This window comes from Echinops telfairi, unplaced genomic scaffold (assembly GCF_000313985.2).
Source record: "Echinops telfairi isolate 266 unplaced genomic scaffold, ASM31398v2 ScPeMD7_443;HRSCAF=831, whole genome shotgun sequence".
Taxonomy (NCBI): domain Eukaryota; kingdom Metazoa; phylum Chordata; class Mammalia; order Afrosoricida; family Tenrecidae; genus Echinops; species Echinops telfairi.
Genome location: NW_022104341.1, coordinates 63,186,504 through 63,206,199, shown reverse-complemented (window position 1 = coordinate 63,206,199; position 19,696 = coordinate 63,186,504). Strand labels below are relative to the sequence as shown.

Sequence of the window (19,696 nt, the reverse complement as noted above, 5' to 3'; positions counted from 1 at the left end):
TTAGAATTATGTAGCAAAACTTCTGACTTCCCTTTTATATAGATTTTGAATAAGTAGAAGAGCTTTTTTTAAAAATGGAAGATAGCAGAGAGCAAAATTTTTGTTAGACTAAGTGCACTATTCACCCCCGACCGGCCCAAAAACCACCCAGTCATCAAGTCTATTCCTACTCATGGCAACCCTACAAGGGTTCTAAGATTTTGTGGAAGCAAACAGCCCCTTCTTTATCCCAAAGAGCAGCGGGTCAGTTTAAACTGTGGACTCTGTGGTTAGCAGTTGAACATTTGCCAGACACAATGCCACCAAGTACACTATATGTTCTATAAGATGTAACCTGATTTACGTATTTGTCTGTTTTCCTACTGAGTCTGTGAGAGTCTTAAAGTTAGGAAACTATGCCTGGGTCAGTGCTTATCTGTGGTGGAGGGACATTTCTTTTTTGTTGTTGATGTGTTAACTAGATATTTATTTTTAAATCATTTTATTAGGGGCTCATACAACTCTTATCACAATCCATACAAACATCAATTGTGTAAAGCACATTTTTCTATTCATTGCCCTCATCATTCTCAAAACATTTGCTCTCCACTTAAGCCCCTGGTATCAGCTCATCGTCCCCCGCTCCCCCCGCCCCCGTCTCCCCCCTTCCTCATGAATCCTTGATAATTTATAAATTATTATTTTGTCATATCTTGCCCTGTCTGACATCACCCTTCACCCATTTTTCTGCTGTCTGTCCCCCAGGGAGGAAGTCACTTGTAGATCCTTATAATCAGTTCCCCCTTCCACCCCCCATTCCCTCCATCCTCCCGGTATTGCCACTCTCACCACTGGTCCTGAAGGGATCTTCTGCCCTGGATTCCATGGGTTTCCCATTCCTATCTGTACCAGTGTACATCCTCTGGTCTAGCCAGTCTCACAACTGGTCTTGAAGGGATCTTCTACCACGGATTCCATGTGTTTCCCGTTCCTATCTGTACCAGTATACATGCTCTGGGCTAGCCAGATTTGTAAGGCAGAATTGGGATCATGACAGTGGGGTGGGAGGGTGGGGGAAGGAAGCATTTAGGAACTAGAGGAAAGTTGTATGTTTCATCATTGCTACACTGCACCCTGACTGGCTTGTTTGCTCCCTGTGACCCTTCTGTAAGGGGATGTCCAATTGCCCACAGATGGGATTTGGGTTTCCACTCCTCACCCCACCCCCCATTCACAATGATATGATTTTTTTTGTTCTGATGATGCCTGATACCAGATCCCTTCGACACCTCGTGATCGCACAGGCTGGTGTGCTTCTTCCATGTGGACTTTGTTGCTTCTGAGCTAGATAGCCGCTTGTTTATCTTCAAGCCCTTAAGACCCCAGACACTATATCTTTGGAGAGCCAGGCACCATCAGCTTTCTTTGCCACATTTGCTTATGCACCCATTTGTCTTCAGTGATCGTTTCGGGAAGGTGAGTACACAATGATATGATTATTTGTTCTATGATGCCTGATAATCCCTTTGGCATCTCATGAGCACGCAGGCTGGTGTGCTTCCTTCATGTGGGCTTTGTTGCTTCTGGGCTATATGGCTGCTTGATGGAGGGAAATTTCATAATATGGCTCTTCTACCAAAGTCCAGAGGGTCCGGTTAGATGTCACCTTACATACTTTGAGTGTATTGGCAGGAGAAGGACATCATGTTTGGTAAAGCAGAGGGGCAGCAAAAAAGAGGAAGGCCCTCAAGGAGACAGATTGACACAGTGGTTGCAACAATTGGATTTACTATAGGAACAAATGTGAGGATGGTGCAGAACCAAAAAGTGTTTCCTTCTGTTGTGCACAAGGTCACCATGGGCCGGAACCAACTCGAAAGCACCTACCACTGCACTCCCACCCCCTCCAAAGTCTCTAACTCCCACCAAATGACTAGGAGGGACTATGAAAACAGAACATATGTAACACTCTTGAGGGAATTAATCTGTTTTCGTTACCACTGCCAACTACCACCACCCCCGACCTTCAGCTGTAAGGCTGGGCCATCTTTGAAGCAACAGAGAAGGGAAAAACCCGGAGGACCTCGGAAGGACATGTTCAGCTCTTTGAAGTCGTGGAGGCCACCATGACCACAGGCATTAGAGACTGTAGCATGGAGACTCAGAACAGCACCGAGACTACAGGGAACCCTCTTCCTCTCTGGCCGAAGACTATGGAACTGTGGGAGGCATGGTAGGCAGGCTTGTTCCCTGACCCTTGGAAGCAAAGGCCAAAGTACTACGTGGCTGCGAGACTAAGACATGGAGACAGCCTCAGCAAGCACAGTGCAGCTGAGGGCCAAGAACAGGAGAGCGACTCGGCTGTGTCCTCCCTGTATGCTGAGCCTGAATCGTGGTAACCTAGGAACATCCCAATAACTCCTTGAATTGTCAGTATTAGCTATGGAATCTGTGTGGTCATTGCAATAATTTCTTGAACCCAGCACAGATGTAGAATGGTGTGGAAGAAAAGTTGGTGTCGGAATAGGTAAAGAATACACTACGGAGGCTTATCTAACTCCTACCTTGTGCAATAGAGATGCCAAATGACACCCATTGCCATTTACTGAACTATCAATATCTGGCAAATATTAAGTGCTTTAAAAATACTTCCATAATAAATAAATTTCTATACTTTGAGAAGTTTTAATGGTATAATTTATAAAAGCAGACAAGGAAATCACCCATTTTCTTGCATAACAAATAGTATCCTAAAAATATAAAACACAGCCCTTGTAAATAGCAAATAGCTACCATGGTTCTATTTCTACAAACGTTAGTAGAGACAAATTATAAATGGCATCAATCTCTAAACAAAAGTATAAGTTACCTATTTGGCCAGCAATGACAGGAGGTCTGACAACTAACAGAATCAGTTTATCAAGAAGAAGATGAAGAAATCGAACCACCGGTTCCAACTGAGATGAATTCAATGCTGAAATACTGCTCTTCAGCTCATTTTCTAGGTTGTTTTCCATGATTCGCATATCCCCTATTCGTACTGGGAACATGTGTTCATCCAAAGAATTCACCAGAGCAAAAAATCTGTCGAGATAAGGATCCTAAACAAAGAATAAGAAAGATAGAAAACAATGATTACTCTTTAAATTCCCCAACTCTACTGGATTACCGGACAACTTTTACTCAGCTAATGAAAAAAATTAACACATCACAGCTTTCTATTTCTGATTTTAATTACTAGTTTGATATATGTATATCTCAATGAGTAAAACATAAGCTTATTATTGAGATCTAACTATACATGGAATATATATCCAAGAAGTAAAGAAAAGTCCAAATCATAAGAAATATTTTCTTCAAGTGATCTTCCTAAAAAGGTTGTAATGAAGGATCAGTTTTGGTTTTTGTTTTGTTTTTTTCCATAATTACCAAATGTATAAACATGAGAATACTGATAATCAGGACCTGGGTGCTATACTCACTTGTGTGTGGATGGATGAAACTGCAACAACTTCAACATTAAAAACCCCTTTGTGATTATCTACCCACTTCATGCCAGGTAAAGGAACCTGTAAGACAGCAAATACAATGATTGGCTAACTGTGGTGATGTATATACAACTCTTTTCAAAAGCAATTTACCTATAGCAGTGTATGACTTGCGAATATTATATCAAGAGAACTATTTTAAAAAAAGAAATCAAACCTGACCTATGGCTACTGTGGGCGAAGTAAGAGTTTTGCTTAGGAAGGACTGAGTGTATGTTCATGGTGGTGAACAGTCTGGAGAAGCATATCAAGAATGGTTGCACAACACAGAGTACCACATACAGTCGAGTATAAGCTGACCCAAATATCAGCCGAGGCACCTAATTTTTCCACAAAGACTGCATGAAAAATGTGCTGAAAAACTCGGTGCATACACTAGTATATAGGGTATAATCAGATGCTTTGAATTATACATGTAGAAGTTTTTGAATTAGAGAATTTCCGTTGTGTATATTTTTCCCACAATTGAAAAAAATAATCACATGAATAACAATGAGAACAAGGCAGAAAACGTTCTAAAAGTGACTGTGGTAGTGAACGTACTGCTCTTCTCGATATGCGCAAACTATTGAATTGTATGCTATGTGAATGAAGTGCCTACAGAGTTGTTTGAAAAAATGATCACAGAGGCTTAAGGGCATTACTAATTCTGAGGGGTGTGTGTGTGTGTGTGTGTGTGTGTGTGTGTGTGTGACCTAAAACAAAAAATTACAATATTTCATTTAGAAAAAATTCTGTAGAAATCCCAAATCTTGCTCTATGTAGAAGCATTATATATTTCTTATACTCTTACACAGGTAGCACACATCTGTTTTTCACTGTAAATCTCTATTCACTTCAATACACATACATCTATTTTGATAATTTATGATATTCCATTTTCTTATTTGCATGTTCTAATAGCACTTTAAACAGCAATAAAAAATATTCAGAAGCAGGGGCATTTTATTTTAAAACTTAGGAAACATTTTTCTCTAATATAAATTAATATAATTTCTATATAATTAATATAATAAAATTTCTCTAATATAAATTGCCAGGAATATGAATTTAAATGAATTCATGAAATAATAATACTAACATATAATTGATCAAGTATTCACGAGGGTGAGCGAGTAGGGAAGGGAAGGGAAAAAAGAGGAGTTGATACCAAGGGCTCAAGTAGAAAGAAAATATTTTGGAAATGTTGATGGCAACATATGTACATATGCTTAATACACTGAATGATGGATTAGTGTAAGATTTGTAAGAGTCCCCCCAAAATTAAGAGTCCCCCAATAAAATGATTAATAAAAGAATAAAGAATAAAATAAAGTGAATTCATAATATATCATTTTGCAAAAGCACATTAGTTCTTTCTCTTCTAAATAACACAACACTGAGTCTGAAAGGTCAAGAGGCACATGTGGACTAGCGAGGAGAGCGTCCAGGCAGCCGGGGGGCTGTGCTTACTGTGGCTCCGACTGTTGTTGGTATGGTGGCCCCTTCGGGATGAACACAGGTCTCTGTCTTGGTCCCTGTACCTGTAGATGTGATTCTGGTTCAAAATAGGGTGCTTCTTTTGTTATGCAGATAAGGCCAAAAGCCATTAGGAATATTCTTCAAAGAGGTGAGAAAAAAAAGGAATTCCCAGCAAAATAAACAGAAAATAGGATAGCTTTTTCACGAGTTTACCATGTCCAAGAAAAGAGCAAAGTGTTTTTTTCGTGTGGAAGAAATGAACAAAGCCATTTCCCACGGTAAAATTCATTTATAGGTAGGTGAAAGAAATGAAGTATCTCCACTGAGACAAATAATACAAGTTATGAGAGATTTTTTGACACAAAAGTTGGTGGGGCTAGTTTGAAATTTGTCAAAGGAAGAAATAGTACTGGTGCTTTTTAAAAAAACAAAACTCTTAAACTGTCCCAGGGCTCCAGGGTTCCTTCTGCCCCGGGGGTCATTCAAACCAAAGTAAAGGGATTTACAAAAAGGATGGAAACTGCTAAGAGAAAGTAATGAGAAGAGATAACCTCTCTGGAGAGCTGGTATTTGTGGTTGCCTGAAGGAAATGAAAGCGAAGGCCTTGTGCCAAGGCATTCCTTAGAGAGACAGGTGCAGAGGAGGGTGAGAGGGAACTGCTTACCATGCTGAAGATAAGGCAAGGCTGTGTGGCCAAAGCAAAGTGAGTGACAAGCAACCAAATAGGAGAAGTATACACAATAACATGATATTGCATTTTTAGAGCTATCCTATTTTTCTGTACATGATCTTTCTAAAAAGATTTTGAAAATGTAACTTAAATCTATTCTAGCCATTTAGTGAAATAATAACAGTCTACTAACATTCATTTAAAAAAAATCTTCTCAGATCACAATATAAAAAATTCTTCAAATTAAGCTTCTAAGTTTTATATGGGACTTTAATCATTAGGAAAATGATATCACAACTTTGTTATAACGTGTGTCCAGATAAAAGAAAGAGCACAGTCTAGCTTTGGTAGGCACACATTTGTACTGAAAAGCCATTTCATTCGGTCTGGAGAATTTCAACATGCGATACTAACCTCCGGGGACAGTACAGAATATGCCTGTGGCGGTTTTTCCAGTGAGACTGGTAAGCAAAACTGACCAGTCTTCAGTCGTCCATTCTGAAGCATTGGTATCCACTTTTAAATGAAAAGGAAAACACTATCAATTTAAATGTGTATTATTTAGAAAACCTGTTTTGAGAATGTGGTATGAGTCAAATTTATCCGATACACCAACCACAAAGGGGATATAATTACAGAAGAAACAGACCCTCATTATTCCTCTACAGGAGTTTCCCCGAGGATCCTCAAAACATTGATGTTTCTAGTCATGTGATGTTTAAATCTAGAGGAAGTTCTTATGCAAGGGAAAGTTGGTACTAGAAAAAGGACACTCAGTGAATGACACAAAATTGACTTATGAAGAGAATATTCTTAAAGCAAGGGCTGAAAAATCCTTCACTAGCAGAGTTTTCCCGGGGTTACTAATCCAAAGGTTGGCAGTTTGAACCCACTTTGGCAATCTGCTTCTGTAACATAGAAGCACATAGGGACTTCAAATACTGGATAAATGCCAAGTGATCAGGCCCAACATTCAAGTGGTAAGCATATTGGTTAGACTGATTTGACTGATGAGTTACACTAGTGATTACTTTTGTAACTACAGTGACTCTTATTAACCAATGCAGCTGTAATAGCTATGGGGAACCAGATATTTAAAGTTATTTCCCAGGTCGAAGTGCTAAATAGTCTACAAAACAGACTTACTGTATATCCAACTGGAGTTTCGAGTGGGGTATTTTGTTTCTGTTGACAACTAACATGATAGAAAGTAAAAAGCAAATGATGATGGTCGGTTAAAGTAGCAGGGAGTTTAACCTTGATTTCTTCATGAAAATCAGGAGACCTTCATATAAAAAAACAAACAAACAAGAGACATCAATAAAAAGTCAGTAATTTGTTCAAAGCAAGTGATTATTTAATTTGTGTACTTTATTAACTTTTAAATTAATTTTAAAATCCATGCTTAATTTTTTTCTCTAGTCCAAAATATTTTTCTTTACTTCCAATCTCTAAGTAACTAAATCCTACTTCCAGATAAGGGAATGGCCACTGTTTCTGAATGGACTTCCTTTTTTTTTTAATGGAAACAGTAATGCTACTCCTTGGCAATTCAGGCATAATCACCACTGGATGCTGAGCTCTTCCTTACATGAAAAACTGTATGAAAGGGAGACAAGGGCAGGAATTTATCATTTTAGAGGGAGTTCTGATACACATTACAAAGGGAAAAAAATGAGATTTTTAAAATCATTGCCACAGAAAACTGCTTTTAAATAAAATAGCATATGACAGCTAATGTGTGTCATCTCTGTAAAAAAAAAGTGGGGCAAAGTATCTTTAAATAACATCACATTGAACTCTCTACAGAATGTAATATCCATTATTGTTTGATTGTTGAAGAACTAAAAACCTGTTACCAAAATATGAGCTAGTGTATTTGACTGAATGCTTAAAGGGGGGAGAGAGGCTGACCACACATTGCATTTCTTCCATGATTTAGAAGAGCTCCCAATCACTGTAAGAATACAACAAATATTATGTTTGAACAAATCAATGACACTTTCATTCTAATATTCATTAGAAGTGGCCCCTAACGACATTTTATATGAGAGTATGGTTGCTGTTCATGATACAGATTTAAAAAGGATAGAGCTTAGTGTCCCAACCTTACATGCTAAGTTAGCACCTCTTAGAAGTACACCTATGGAAATGCATCCAATCCACATAACTCCGAATGTCTTAAAGTAAAGGCTGTACCGTCCAGTAGGAGGCGTTTCAGGTGCTACAGGGTGAGCTAGCCTCCAAGCCCAATAGCCTCCTATCGCAAGTAAGAGGCAAAGAGGCTTCGAAGTGGTGGATTTAATCTCATACATATAAATAAAACAAGGCTTTTGAGTGGCAACAAGAAAGATAACTAGTGCTAGTCATCTAAGACTTTGATGCTTTTGGTGAATGAAAAGACTGCGTACCACTTATTAATCTCACCAATCACCACCGAAGCATGGGAAAGTTGAATTTACCAGCAATAGTCAGATGGTACTGTCAGGTTAATTCCAGTAATGCTAACAGCACCAAAATAAACACGTAGCTACATACTGATAAAACTTTAAGAAACACCAAATTCTATCAATATCTTTCCTGGTATTATTGAGATTTGTTAGTTCATTTTTGTCCAGAAATCATAACTCTTGAATAATATGGTGAAAAATTAAACATTTTGAGACTTATTAATTCAACATGTATTTTACTGGCCCATTTTAGGCTTCATATTTTGCAATATTTGTGGTGACTTTAAAGATAAATGTATACATATAATTATCCTCAGAACTTAGTAGAAATTTAGTAGGAAGATTATTTACACAAATTAGCTTCGAAAAGTTTGTAGGAAAACTCCATTATTTTTTATTCTATTTTCCCACAAACTTTTAGAAGGCCCCTAATATATACAACCACGCTAGGATTGGCAAACTATGGCACATGGGCCAAACCCAGCCCATTTCCTCTTCTAACAGACCTTGAAAGGTGAGAATAGTTTTTACAGTTTTAAATGGCTGGAAAGAAAATTAAAGAATACTTCACAATTTGTGAAAATTATATAAAATTTAAATTTCACTGTTGATAAAGTTTTACTGGAATACAGACATGCTCATGCATTTATGTTGCTTGTTTTCTATGGTAGCTTTTGCTACACAATGACATGAGGCAGAATTGAGAAGAGATGCAACAAAGATCATACAGTCCATGAAGCCTGAAATATATGCTATCTGACTTTTTGAAAGAAAAGTTTGCCAGCTCCTGGTAAAGAGCATATAGTGTTTTCAGAACAAGGTTGTAGAGAGTATTCACACTTGAGATGAGGGAATTATCACTGATATACGGCATGAGCCTTAAGGAATGAGTAGGAGTTTAATAAACAGAGGGGAAGGATATTAACAGAGAGAAAAGATCCAAGAAGGTTCCAGAAACAGGACAATACAAGATCTGTTTGGTAATAATGGAGAAAGAAAATCATCAGTACTTTAAGATTGGATGAAGATGATATAAGAGAAAAGGCAAGGATGCCTTAACTTTTCAGCCAATGCAACTGGGAATGTTAGTATTGTTACAAAGACAAAAACGTCAGCCGGAGAGTAGGGTAGGGACGAGAGACAGGGTTAGAGATGCTGGAACTAGAACGCAGCAGCACCCCATGACTATATCCAATAAGCCACTATCCCTCAGCAGAACAGTTATGAATGCATGAGTGAAAATCAATATACACAATTCATATAACGGTAAACATTAAAGTAGTCGCAGAGAAGATTATTTAAAGAGAGAATATTTATAGAAAAAGATAAAGAGGGAGGCCTTGTGGAATTCTTATATTTAAAGGAAAAATAAAAGCAATTACTACAGGAAAAGGAGTGTTCAAAGAGGCAGAAAGAAACAGATAGGATAAAGTAAAAGTAAGGAAGAAGAAATGTTAAGAAGGGCAAGAAAAAAATCATGCCGAACTACAGCACTAAAGAAAAACGTTTTGAAAGAAGGGAAACTTTTAGCTTCTTTGCAGAGCAAGAGATCAAGCTAGTGAAACAGCCAACTGTTGATGCCAGAGCAGAAGAACCCCGAGTCGCAATCTGGAAGAGGCTGGGTGGGTGCACTGAGAGCGGTGGTTACAGGAGCCACAAAGGAAAACAGTGGGTTATTGCTACCTTTGAAACGAAAGAAGAGGAGGTCAGTGAAAAGCTGTCAAGCTGAATGGTCCCAATCACCATAGCAAGCGTGCCGAGAATGAAGCAAACAGAAAGGGGAGAGAAAGGTTTTTTGAGTGGTTCTGTCAAATGGGAGGGTTGGAAAAAATGAGGGCAATAAATTTTCCAAGTGGGGTGCCACCAAAAGGAGATGAAGTGACATGAATTACTATAACCCCATCACACAAAATAACATCAGTGGTGATGATTCCCATTGGTGCCATTTGTGATGTTTCTCTAACAGCATTCAATAATGCACATAGCAACGTAAGCAGAAATTAAAGTTATCCAAAGCGAGCACCTGTCCAAATGTAAGGTCAGTAGATAAAAGGATTATTGGCTGTTGAGAATACCACCAATTTAAGTGACTAACTGGTTCAAGCAAAGTAGAGTGATATAAAAAGTTGTCAGGGCAGAATGAAAAAAAGACCAAAAACTACGAGGCCACAAGGATAATCAGTAACAATACGATGACAATGAAAGAATCAGAGAATTAGATAGAACTGCTTTGTGTACAGTCACATGTGAGATGTCCACACAGGATGACTGTGTGATTATAGGCTGAAAATTAACAACTTGATGTCAACTGTCGTGAATTTAGCACATTGGGTGCAGCAAAGCATTTGGTAAACACACTAATGTGAGTCTAACAATGCCACTGAGAAGTGAGTTAACTTTGAAAGAAATATTTGAATTCAGTACCTGTTATGATATACTACGGCTGTATAGGCTTCCTTTGAAAATTCTGAACAGCTAGATTTACCAAAGATTACCTGTAACAAATAACAGCATGTTGAAACTTTGTTGTAATAAATGCTGGATGTTTCATATCTATGAAGAATTTGTCTGGTTTAACAACTAAGAACAAAGGGCCAAATCAGCCCAATGAAGACACAGGGGCCAATGTGCCTCACTCATTAATAAGTTAAATTGCTTAACTCTAAATCACTTTTCAACAGATCCATCCGAAATGCAAACATTCCATGTTTTTAATTATATTTTTATCTACTAGACAAAAAGGAACATTTCCTTCCTTTTATTTCCTTAAAGACATAAAGAATTCATTTTTAAATTGGGATGTAACATATTTGGAATTTTAAAAGTATAATTTTTGAATAGTGGCACAAAGCTTCGATACAAATTGGTGGCATCTCTACTACAATAGCAGTCATGCTGAAAGTCAAGTATAAGTTATTTATAAATTATAAAAACCCTAATTTAGGTGCAGTTTTATGTCATTTGCATCCACCACTTCCCACAGGTTACACTGCAATTGAAAAATAATACTCTGCTCGAAAATAATAATCATAAATCTACCACAGTGGAAAACTACAATGCTATTTTTAGAGAAAGCCTAAGCTTAAAGAGAAAATAATTCAGCCTTGTATCTCAGCTTCTTAAATACTATCATGAATACTGTAGTTAATTAGGGCAGCTGATTAAATGAATGACTTAATGATGTCAAGGTCACAGCTATGATTCCTGTGAGCTGGTCAGGCTTACAATGTGATCTAGCAAGAGCTTGCGGCCTTGGCGTTTTCATGAGTAGGTAAATGGTCATTACACATCGATCAACACAAGTGGTAAAACAACTCAAAGTTTATTCCTAATAGAAAAAGGAGCAACTGGTACCATCCTTGAAGAAAAAGAGCTTATTAACAGGCATTTATGCTTCTTCGAGCAACATTTCAAACAGAACCTTACTTTAAGAATATGTAAAAGTGGAAATATTATGACTTTCCTAGAAACACATCATTTTGCTAAGAATACTATATTCTTGTAAACTTTTGCTTCAGTACTAGGATTATGAGGCTTAAGAATTTATCATACCAATAATATCTGATCCAAAATCACCTTAGGACTAGTTTCAGTAACTCTTATTTTTTTAAGACTAAACACACATAGAAAATATCCATGTTTATTCACTCTTTCAAAGCTAACCACTCACATAAACATAAGAGAATTATACTTCATATGATTAATAATACATAAGTGAAACAGTGCCTTTTCCTTCTTCCTCTAGGAAGCTATCACTTTAAAAAATAAGTCATTTATTCATGTAACATGAATGATATAAAATAAGAAGTGTCCCCCTTTTTTGCTATTTGACACATATTTTCAATTATTCAATAGGGACGGAGCCTCAATTAAGTGCTAAACTCTTTGAGAGCTGCCAAGATACGGGCTCACAATCTCCTGAATGAGATGGAGAAATAAACAAAACCACCAAGTGCTCAGCCCAGGAAAGACGGGAGAGGAAGGCCTGGTAGCGTCGAAGAAGGGAGCATCTAACTGACAATGTGGAGTGTTGGCAAGGTACAGCTGGGAGCGGCAGAGGCGGTAATATATAAACTAAAGCAAGTAAGAGATTTTAAGATGAAATATGAAAACAGATTATTTTACACCAAGTACAACTGTCATGAGCTAAAATGCATATACCAATTTACAGCTGCGCTGACAAAACATCTATTTTCATAAGCCAGTAATTTGTGCACTCATTCCTGCAGCAGAAATGAAAAGCTATGGAAGAGTATGAAATGCCAATTCCAAACCTCAAAAGTAAATTCTACATTTACTCAACAAATATTCATTCAGCATATTCTGTGCCTTGATCTGAATTGAATCAGCTGCCATAAGGGACGACAAAGATGAATAACTTGTGCTTACTACTGTCAGGAAGAGCTGTAATGCTGATGAAACCAAGGCAAAAGAGAATAAAACAAGTATTTCCCTCGGAAGCAGAAAACTAGAGGAACTTGATATAAATGACAGAGATGGAGGATAAAATAAGACTCTGTTATCACACCAATTTCTTAGTTCTCCTACATGCCACTAGAGTTCTAGGGGCTGAGCATTTATAATAATGGTGTTCTCCAATGGACCAACTTGAGTTTAGCCAAAATTCTACTTTATCCACTTTCATAAAACTTAAAAAAGTTTTATGCCTTCGAATCTCTATACCCGGCTTCTAATAATTAGCACACACCTTAGTCCTCAGCACTGGCTCCACAACTGTTTTCCTTTGGGAAAATTAAAAAGTACTAATGCTAGCTTCCCAGTCTCAGAGATTATGATTGAAATGAAGTGGAATTCAGCTTGGGCATCATTAGCTTTAAAAGCTCTCCAGGTGAATCCAAAGTGTTGAGTTGAGAACTACTGTCACAGCTTCTCAACCAAGATGTCAAGGTTCATACATATTAAAATCCCCTAGGGTACATTTTCAAATTGTAACACAAGTTCACATATGTACAATCCCCTCACTACCTCCCACCTTCCTCACCTGGACCTTTATTCTAATAAGTGAGAAGGATTCGAACTACAGATACGAAGAGCAGAAGAAAAGGTAAATGTGCCTCCTTCAAGAAGGAGTCCTGGTGGCACAGGGGTTTACACACTGGGCTGGGAACTGCAAGGTCAGCAGTCTGAAATCACTAGCACAGCAGGAAAAAACAAGGCTTTCTGCTTCCATGAAGATTTACAGCCTCAGACGCACAGAGGGGCAGTCCTACCCTACATGGTTGCTGTGAGTCAAAACTGACTTTATGGCAGTGAGTTTAGTTTGGGGTTTTGGTATTTCAATAAGGTTCCCTGTAAGTTTCTGATCTCCTTTTCTGACAGCCACTATTTTAGTATTACATGGATTTGATTTATTATATCTCCCCTGAACTACAAGTTTTATTCATCTTTGTATCATTAGGAAGGCCCAGTATTATACCAAACGCTACAAAAAAAAAAAAAAAGAAGAACTTTAAATACATTATTACCTATACAGAAAGTGATACAATTAGAAATATTGTTTAAAAGATATTTTCCACTTAGGAACTCCCAACCAAAACATAACAATATGTATTTTGGACCATATTTGAGGAACAGCAAAAGCAAATACTATTTCTTACCGGCATGGCATTGCTCGAATCCTCACCATACATAAACTGGACTTTCACTGTTATATTTCTGGCAGAACCCTGACGATTGGCAAAATTCAGACTCTGAGGGTATATGTAGAGGAGGTTTCTGTGAAGGTAACAGGATCAATGATGATGAACACATATTTGAAAACACTACATATCACAACTAATACATTATTAATACATGTTAGATATGATACTAGGTATTTTCATATACAATGTTTGATTACATCCTTGGAGCAGCAGGTCTCAACCTGTGGGTTGTGGGTCGCCTAAGGCCATTGGAAAACACATTACGATTTACATTATGATTCACACAGTAGCAACATTACAGTTATGAAGTAGCAACAAAATAATTTTAAGGTTGAGGGGGGGGTGTCACCACAACATAAGGAGCTGTATTAAGGGGTCACGGCTTTAGAAAGATTGAGAACCACCGCCTTAGAGTAATCACTCAAATCTATCCCAATTTGGTGGCGGAAAGAAGGCCCAGAGGAGTTAGTGATTTTCATACACAATTAAATAAGCAGCAGCACTAAAATCTGGTTAGTCTTTGAAAAGCATGTTTTCTTCTGCAAGAGACTAATTTCCTCCATAATATTAGGAGGGTAAGCAATGCTTTTGACAAATAAGCATGCAATCAGGCAGTATTAAAGAAACTGACAAGAATTCATGATACTCAAAATAGACAAGGAAACTAAGGGGATGCTATGTACAATTGGTAAGTTTACTAATCAAAAGAACTAAAGGTCAAAGTCATCAAATAAAATGTGTGTAGGAAATATTGTTCCTCACAAAGATAACCTTTCCCTGGTTTTGAGAAATAATCTAATGGGATAGGCATATGTATAAACATAGAGTGTCATGTAATGTTATGAAAGCTGTTTGCAGGTCTCCTAGTTAGGCATTTAGCTAACAATGAAAAATTTCCCCATGCAATGTATTTGAAGAAACAGTATTATCTGTTGAAAAATCTATCATTTGCTTTGTAGACACTGATTGTATCCCTGTAGCGTATTTAACATGTTCCTCTGGATGCGGATCTTTGATCATATTAAGAATCAAATTTTGTGGCAATATTGCTTCATAAATGGTACTTTGTTCTTCTAAGGAAGATATTAGGTTGTTTCCTTCTGTTTAGTTAGTAGAAACAGTTATGGATTGAACTGCGTCCTAAAAAATGTATGTTGTAAATCGTAACCTGTATACCAGTGGGTCTAATCGGACTTGGGAATCTTGGGTTTTTTGTTATGTTAATGGCGTCACAAAAGTAAGGGTATCTTAAGTCATTTTTTAATGTAAAAGAGCAGATCAAGCAAGTAAGCACAGATACAAAAGGCAGATACAACACCACAAGATACTCATCAAAGACCAGAAGTTGAAAAAATACTTTCCCTGAGAAATGAAAGAGAGAGCTATCCCCTGGAGCCACTGCCTTGAATTCAGACTTCTAGCCATCTACACTTGTAAGAAAGTAAAATTGTAAGATAGGGTGGGGGGGGGGGGGGGGGGGGGGGGGCTAGGAAGTGGTATTAACAAACCCAGGGACAAAGGAACAACAAGCAAGCAAAAAATCGATGGTGAGGAGGGTGTAGGAGGCCTGGTAGGGCTTGATCAAGGGCAATGTAACAGAGAGGAATTACTGAAACCCAAATGAAGGCTGAGCATGATAGTGGGACAAGAGGAAAGTAAGGAAATAGAGGAAAGAACTAGGAGGCAAAGAGCATTTATAGAGGTCTAATTACAGGCATGTACATATGTAAATATATTTATATATGATGATGGGGAAATAGATCTATGTACATATATTTATAGGTTTAGTATTAAGGTAGCAGATGGACATTGGGCCTCTACTCAAGTACTCCCTCAATTCAAGAACACTTTGTTCCATTAAACTGGCATTCCATGATGCTCACCTTTCCAACAAGATAGCTGAAGACAAAGCGGGTGCATAAGTAAATGTGGTAAAGAAAGGTGATGGTGCCCGGCTATCAAAGGACACAGTATCTGGGGTCTCAAAGGCTGGAAGATAAACAAGTGGCCATCTAGCTGAGAAGCAACAAAGCCCACATGGAAGAAGCACACCAGCCTGTGTGATCATGAGGTGTTGATGGGATCAGCTATCAAGCATCAAAGAAGAAAAAATCATGTCGATGTGAATGAGGGGGAGTGCAGAGTGGAAACCCAAAGCCCATCTGTAGGCAACTGGACATCCCCTTACAGAAGGGTCATGGGGAGGAGACCAGCCAGTCAGGGTGCAGTATAGCACCTATGAAACATATAACTTTCCTCCAGTTCTTTAATGCTCTCTCCCCCACCCCTACCCCACTATCATCATCCCAATTTTACCTTACAAATCAGGCTAGACCAGAGGATGTACACTGATACAGATAAGAGCTGGAAACACAGGGAACCCAGGACAGATAAATCCCTCAGGACCAATAGTGAGAGTAGCAATACCAGGAGGGGAAGGGGAAGGTGGGGTAGAAAGGGGGAACCGATCACAAAGATCTACATATAACCCCCTCCCTGGGGGACAGACAAAAGTGGTGAAGGGAAACGTCAGACAGTGTAACACATGACAAAATAATAATAATTTATAAATTATCAAGGGTTCAGGAGGGAGGGGGAGTGGGGGATAAGGAGCTGATACCAAGGGCTCAAGTAGAAAGAAAATGTTTTGAGAATGATGATGGCAACAAATGTACAAATGTGCTTGACGCAATAGATGTATGTATGGATTGTGATAAGAGTTGTACGAGCCTCAAATAAAATGATTTTTAAAAGAGTTCAAACAGAAAATCAATGTTTAGAAAATAATAAAAAGAGAAAGCAAATTTGTTCTTTAAAACCCACTACTTCAGTTCATGAGGGAGGGGAGAGCGGGGAGGGAGGGGGGAAAATGAGGAACCGATGCCAGGGGATTAAGTGGAGAGCAAAGTTTTGAGAATGATGAGGGCAACGAACGTACAAGTGTGCTTTACACTATTGATGTATGTATGGAGTGTGATAAGAGTTGTATGAGCCCCCAATAAAATGATTTTTTTTAAAAACCTACTTCTAGAATTTGCTATTGCAGCACAAAAACATACAAAAAACATAAAGGCACTGACACACAGGTCAATGAACTCATTAATCAAAACCTCAAGAAGCCCCCTGCCATTGCGTGTATTTCAACACATACATATTATATAGGATTTGTGAGACTGTAAATCTTTACTGGAGCAGTCTCTGCTTCCTCCATCAGATCAACTGGTATGTTGGAGCTGCTGACCTTGTGTTTAAGGACCTAAACTAATCCACACCACAACCAGGGCTCCTTATTACTTTAGTTTTTGCTGAAAGGTCACAACCTATCATTATTTCTTCACTTAAAAACTGAGATAAATGCCTCTTTCTGAAGAGCACTTTTATTTACCATTTGCCTAGCCAGTGATAGAATTCTTATGTGAGAAACATGATTTGAAATGGGAGCTAGAATCTTTCCCATTACTTGACAGTTTTCAAATATGAAGTTGGTTCACTGAAATCCCCTAAAAGAAATCAATTCCGTAGTTGTTTTTTAGCTTCATTTGTGAACTCCTGAGACAAACATACTTGATATTTTTGAACACCCTGCAATTATTATCCATTATTAGTATTCAAACTTTTACATCTTTGGCAAATGAAAACCAATTCAAGCTGCTTCTGAGTGTTTTTGATACCACAGTGGTAGTCTTTAATGAGAAGAGTTGGTGGTGCAGTGGTTATACACATTGGGCTGCTAATCAAAAGCTCAGCAGTTTGAAACAACCAGCTACCAGCAGCTCTAAGAGAAGGACAGGGGCTTCTACTTCCATAAAGAGTTACAGTCTTGTACAGAGTTACAGTCTCAGAAACTCACAGGAGCAGTTCTACCCTGTCTAACAGGGTCTCGATGAGTTGGCATCAACTTCATGGCAGTGAGTGTTTAATGACTTCTTGCTTTTTCTCATAACAAAATGTTGCGAGTTCTTGCACATTTATTTGATGAAATTAACCTTTTTTTTTTTTAAGGAGCTGGATTTTTTTTATGAATGAGATTTTTTTCTTTCCAAATCCTAATCTGGACACTCACTCATTGTGTGTTAACCATTGTTTCTTGACCGTTTGTAAAATGTATTAAGTAAAAAACGCTTTTGACATGAAATACTGCCTGAGTTCATACTGACATTTCCCAAAGAAATTGGGCACTACAGGGTTTCTTTGTTTATTTTTTATCCTGCATTAATACATAATTTTTCAATGCTGAAAAATCCAGGTGCTCACGGGCACCAACTACAGGAGTATTAAGGCCATCTGCTGCTCACTGTATCATTCGAAGAATGGAGCCCTAGGAGACCCCAAGACCTGGGAAGCAGAGGAGGCACCTGCAGAGAGGTGAGTGGAAAATCTGGACAACGCGGTGTCAGGGGGAACAAGGGGAAAAATAGCAGAAATTGTTAAATTTCTAATTCTGCTCAAGGCCCCATGAGGTAAGTAGTAGAAACTATCTGTTAGATTTAGTAACATGAATGTCAATGATTAGGTTAAAACCAGAGAGTAGTAGAGTGAAGAGGAAAGAAAATGACACTAACAAGTGAAATTCTAAAAAGAAGAGAAAAGATTAATAAAGAATATAGAAATCTTGAAAAAAAAATGTTTCAATGAGAAAGATTTGAACTTGACTAAATCCTGGATTACATACTAGAGTAAGAATGTAACGTTAGCCCTGCTAGACGTGCGCCTAAGGAAGGAAGCACAGACGATGACTAAATCCTGGATTACATACTAGAGTAAGAATGTAACGTTAGCCCTGCTAGACGTGCGCCTAAGGAAGGAAGCACAGACGATGACTAAATCCTGGATTACATACTAGAGTAAGAATGTAACGTTAGCCCTGCTAGACGTGCGCCTAAGGAAGGAAGCACAGACGATGGCGGTGCTAAAGCAAGCCATGGGGAAGAAATTAAACGGTGTCCAGCGATCAGACGGAATAGTGCCTGGAGCGGGAAAGGCTTGTTTCCAAACAAGCAGTCATCTCGTGCGATGTTAACTAAATCCACATGGAAGAAGCACACCAACATCTGAGACCCAAGGATTGAAAATCATATAATCCAAGCCAAAGGAGAGAAGAGTTTCAGAGCTTAAAGATGACCGTGGGAGCCCAAGATTTGTGAGAGCTACAAAGGAAAAAGGCCTCCCGTGATTTCCATCTATCCATAATGGACAGATAGGAAGGAATGGGTTACCAAACAGTGGGCTGGAGAGATGACTATAGGAGACATCCAAATGATAAACCTGACTTTACACAGTGAAAGCTCTGTCACTTGATCCCCCATCTGATACATGCTGGGTCTGATCTGGTTTTCAGTGCTTTCTGGTTTTTGTTTTCCCATATTGGGGTTTATCTCAGGTGAATTTTTGTTACATGTTTTGCTGTTTTTTGGTATATAAAACGCAGGATTGATGAACCTATAGGATCAACAAATAGAATAGGGTTCTGGGGGAGGTGGGGAAAGAACATTAGAGAAGGAGAGAATGTTTGAAACTGATTGTGGTACCAATTGTACAATACTGCTTGATGTGATTGAACTATGAAATGATATCTGTATTAGCTCCCAATAAATGGTTAAAATAAAAAGGACGTAAGTTTCCTGAAATGGTTAAGATTTCTGAAACAGTACCCATGACGTGGGATCACAAGTTGGCCTCAATTATTTTATAATTCTTTCATGTAACAAATATTTAGTGCGTCCACCACGTGTGAGATAATGAGAATATAGAAATGAATGATGAAGTATTTGAATTCATAGAAGTTAATTCTGAAGGGCAATCAGACAAGCAAATAATCATAAGTTACATGAACATAGAATATTATGGTAGCCCAAGGATGGGATTAAAGAATCTGCCCACAAGATATGACAAAATAATAATTTATAAATTATCAAGGGCTCATGA

The 19,696-nt window shown here is 38.2% G+C and overlaps 1 protein-coding gene across 1 annotated transcript in view; it reads right to left on the bottom strand.

Moving 5' to 3' along the window:
• Positions 1-19,696, bottom strand: part of DOCK7 (dedicator of cytokinesis 7) — a 204,552-nt gene that overhangs the window by 101,230 nt on the left and 83,626 nt on the right. The window contains exons 14-19 of the mRNA XM_030886060.2: positions 13,727-13,844; positions 10,533-10,603; positions 6,805-6,943; positions 6,073-6,174; positions 3,462-3,548; positions 2,849-3,080 (exon numbers count right to left, since the gene is read on the bottom strand). Of these exons, the coding sequence (XP_030741920.2) occupies positions 2,849-3,080; positions 3,462-3,548; positions 6,073-6,174; positions 6,805-6,943; positions 10,533-10,603; positions 13,727-13,844 (749 nt within the window). The remainder of the gene's footprint in view (positions 1-2,848; positions 3,081-3,461; positions 3,549-6,072; positions 6,175-6,804; positions 6,944-10,532; positions 10,604-13,726; positions 13,845-19,696) is intronic.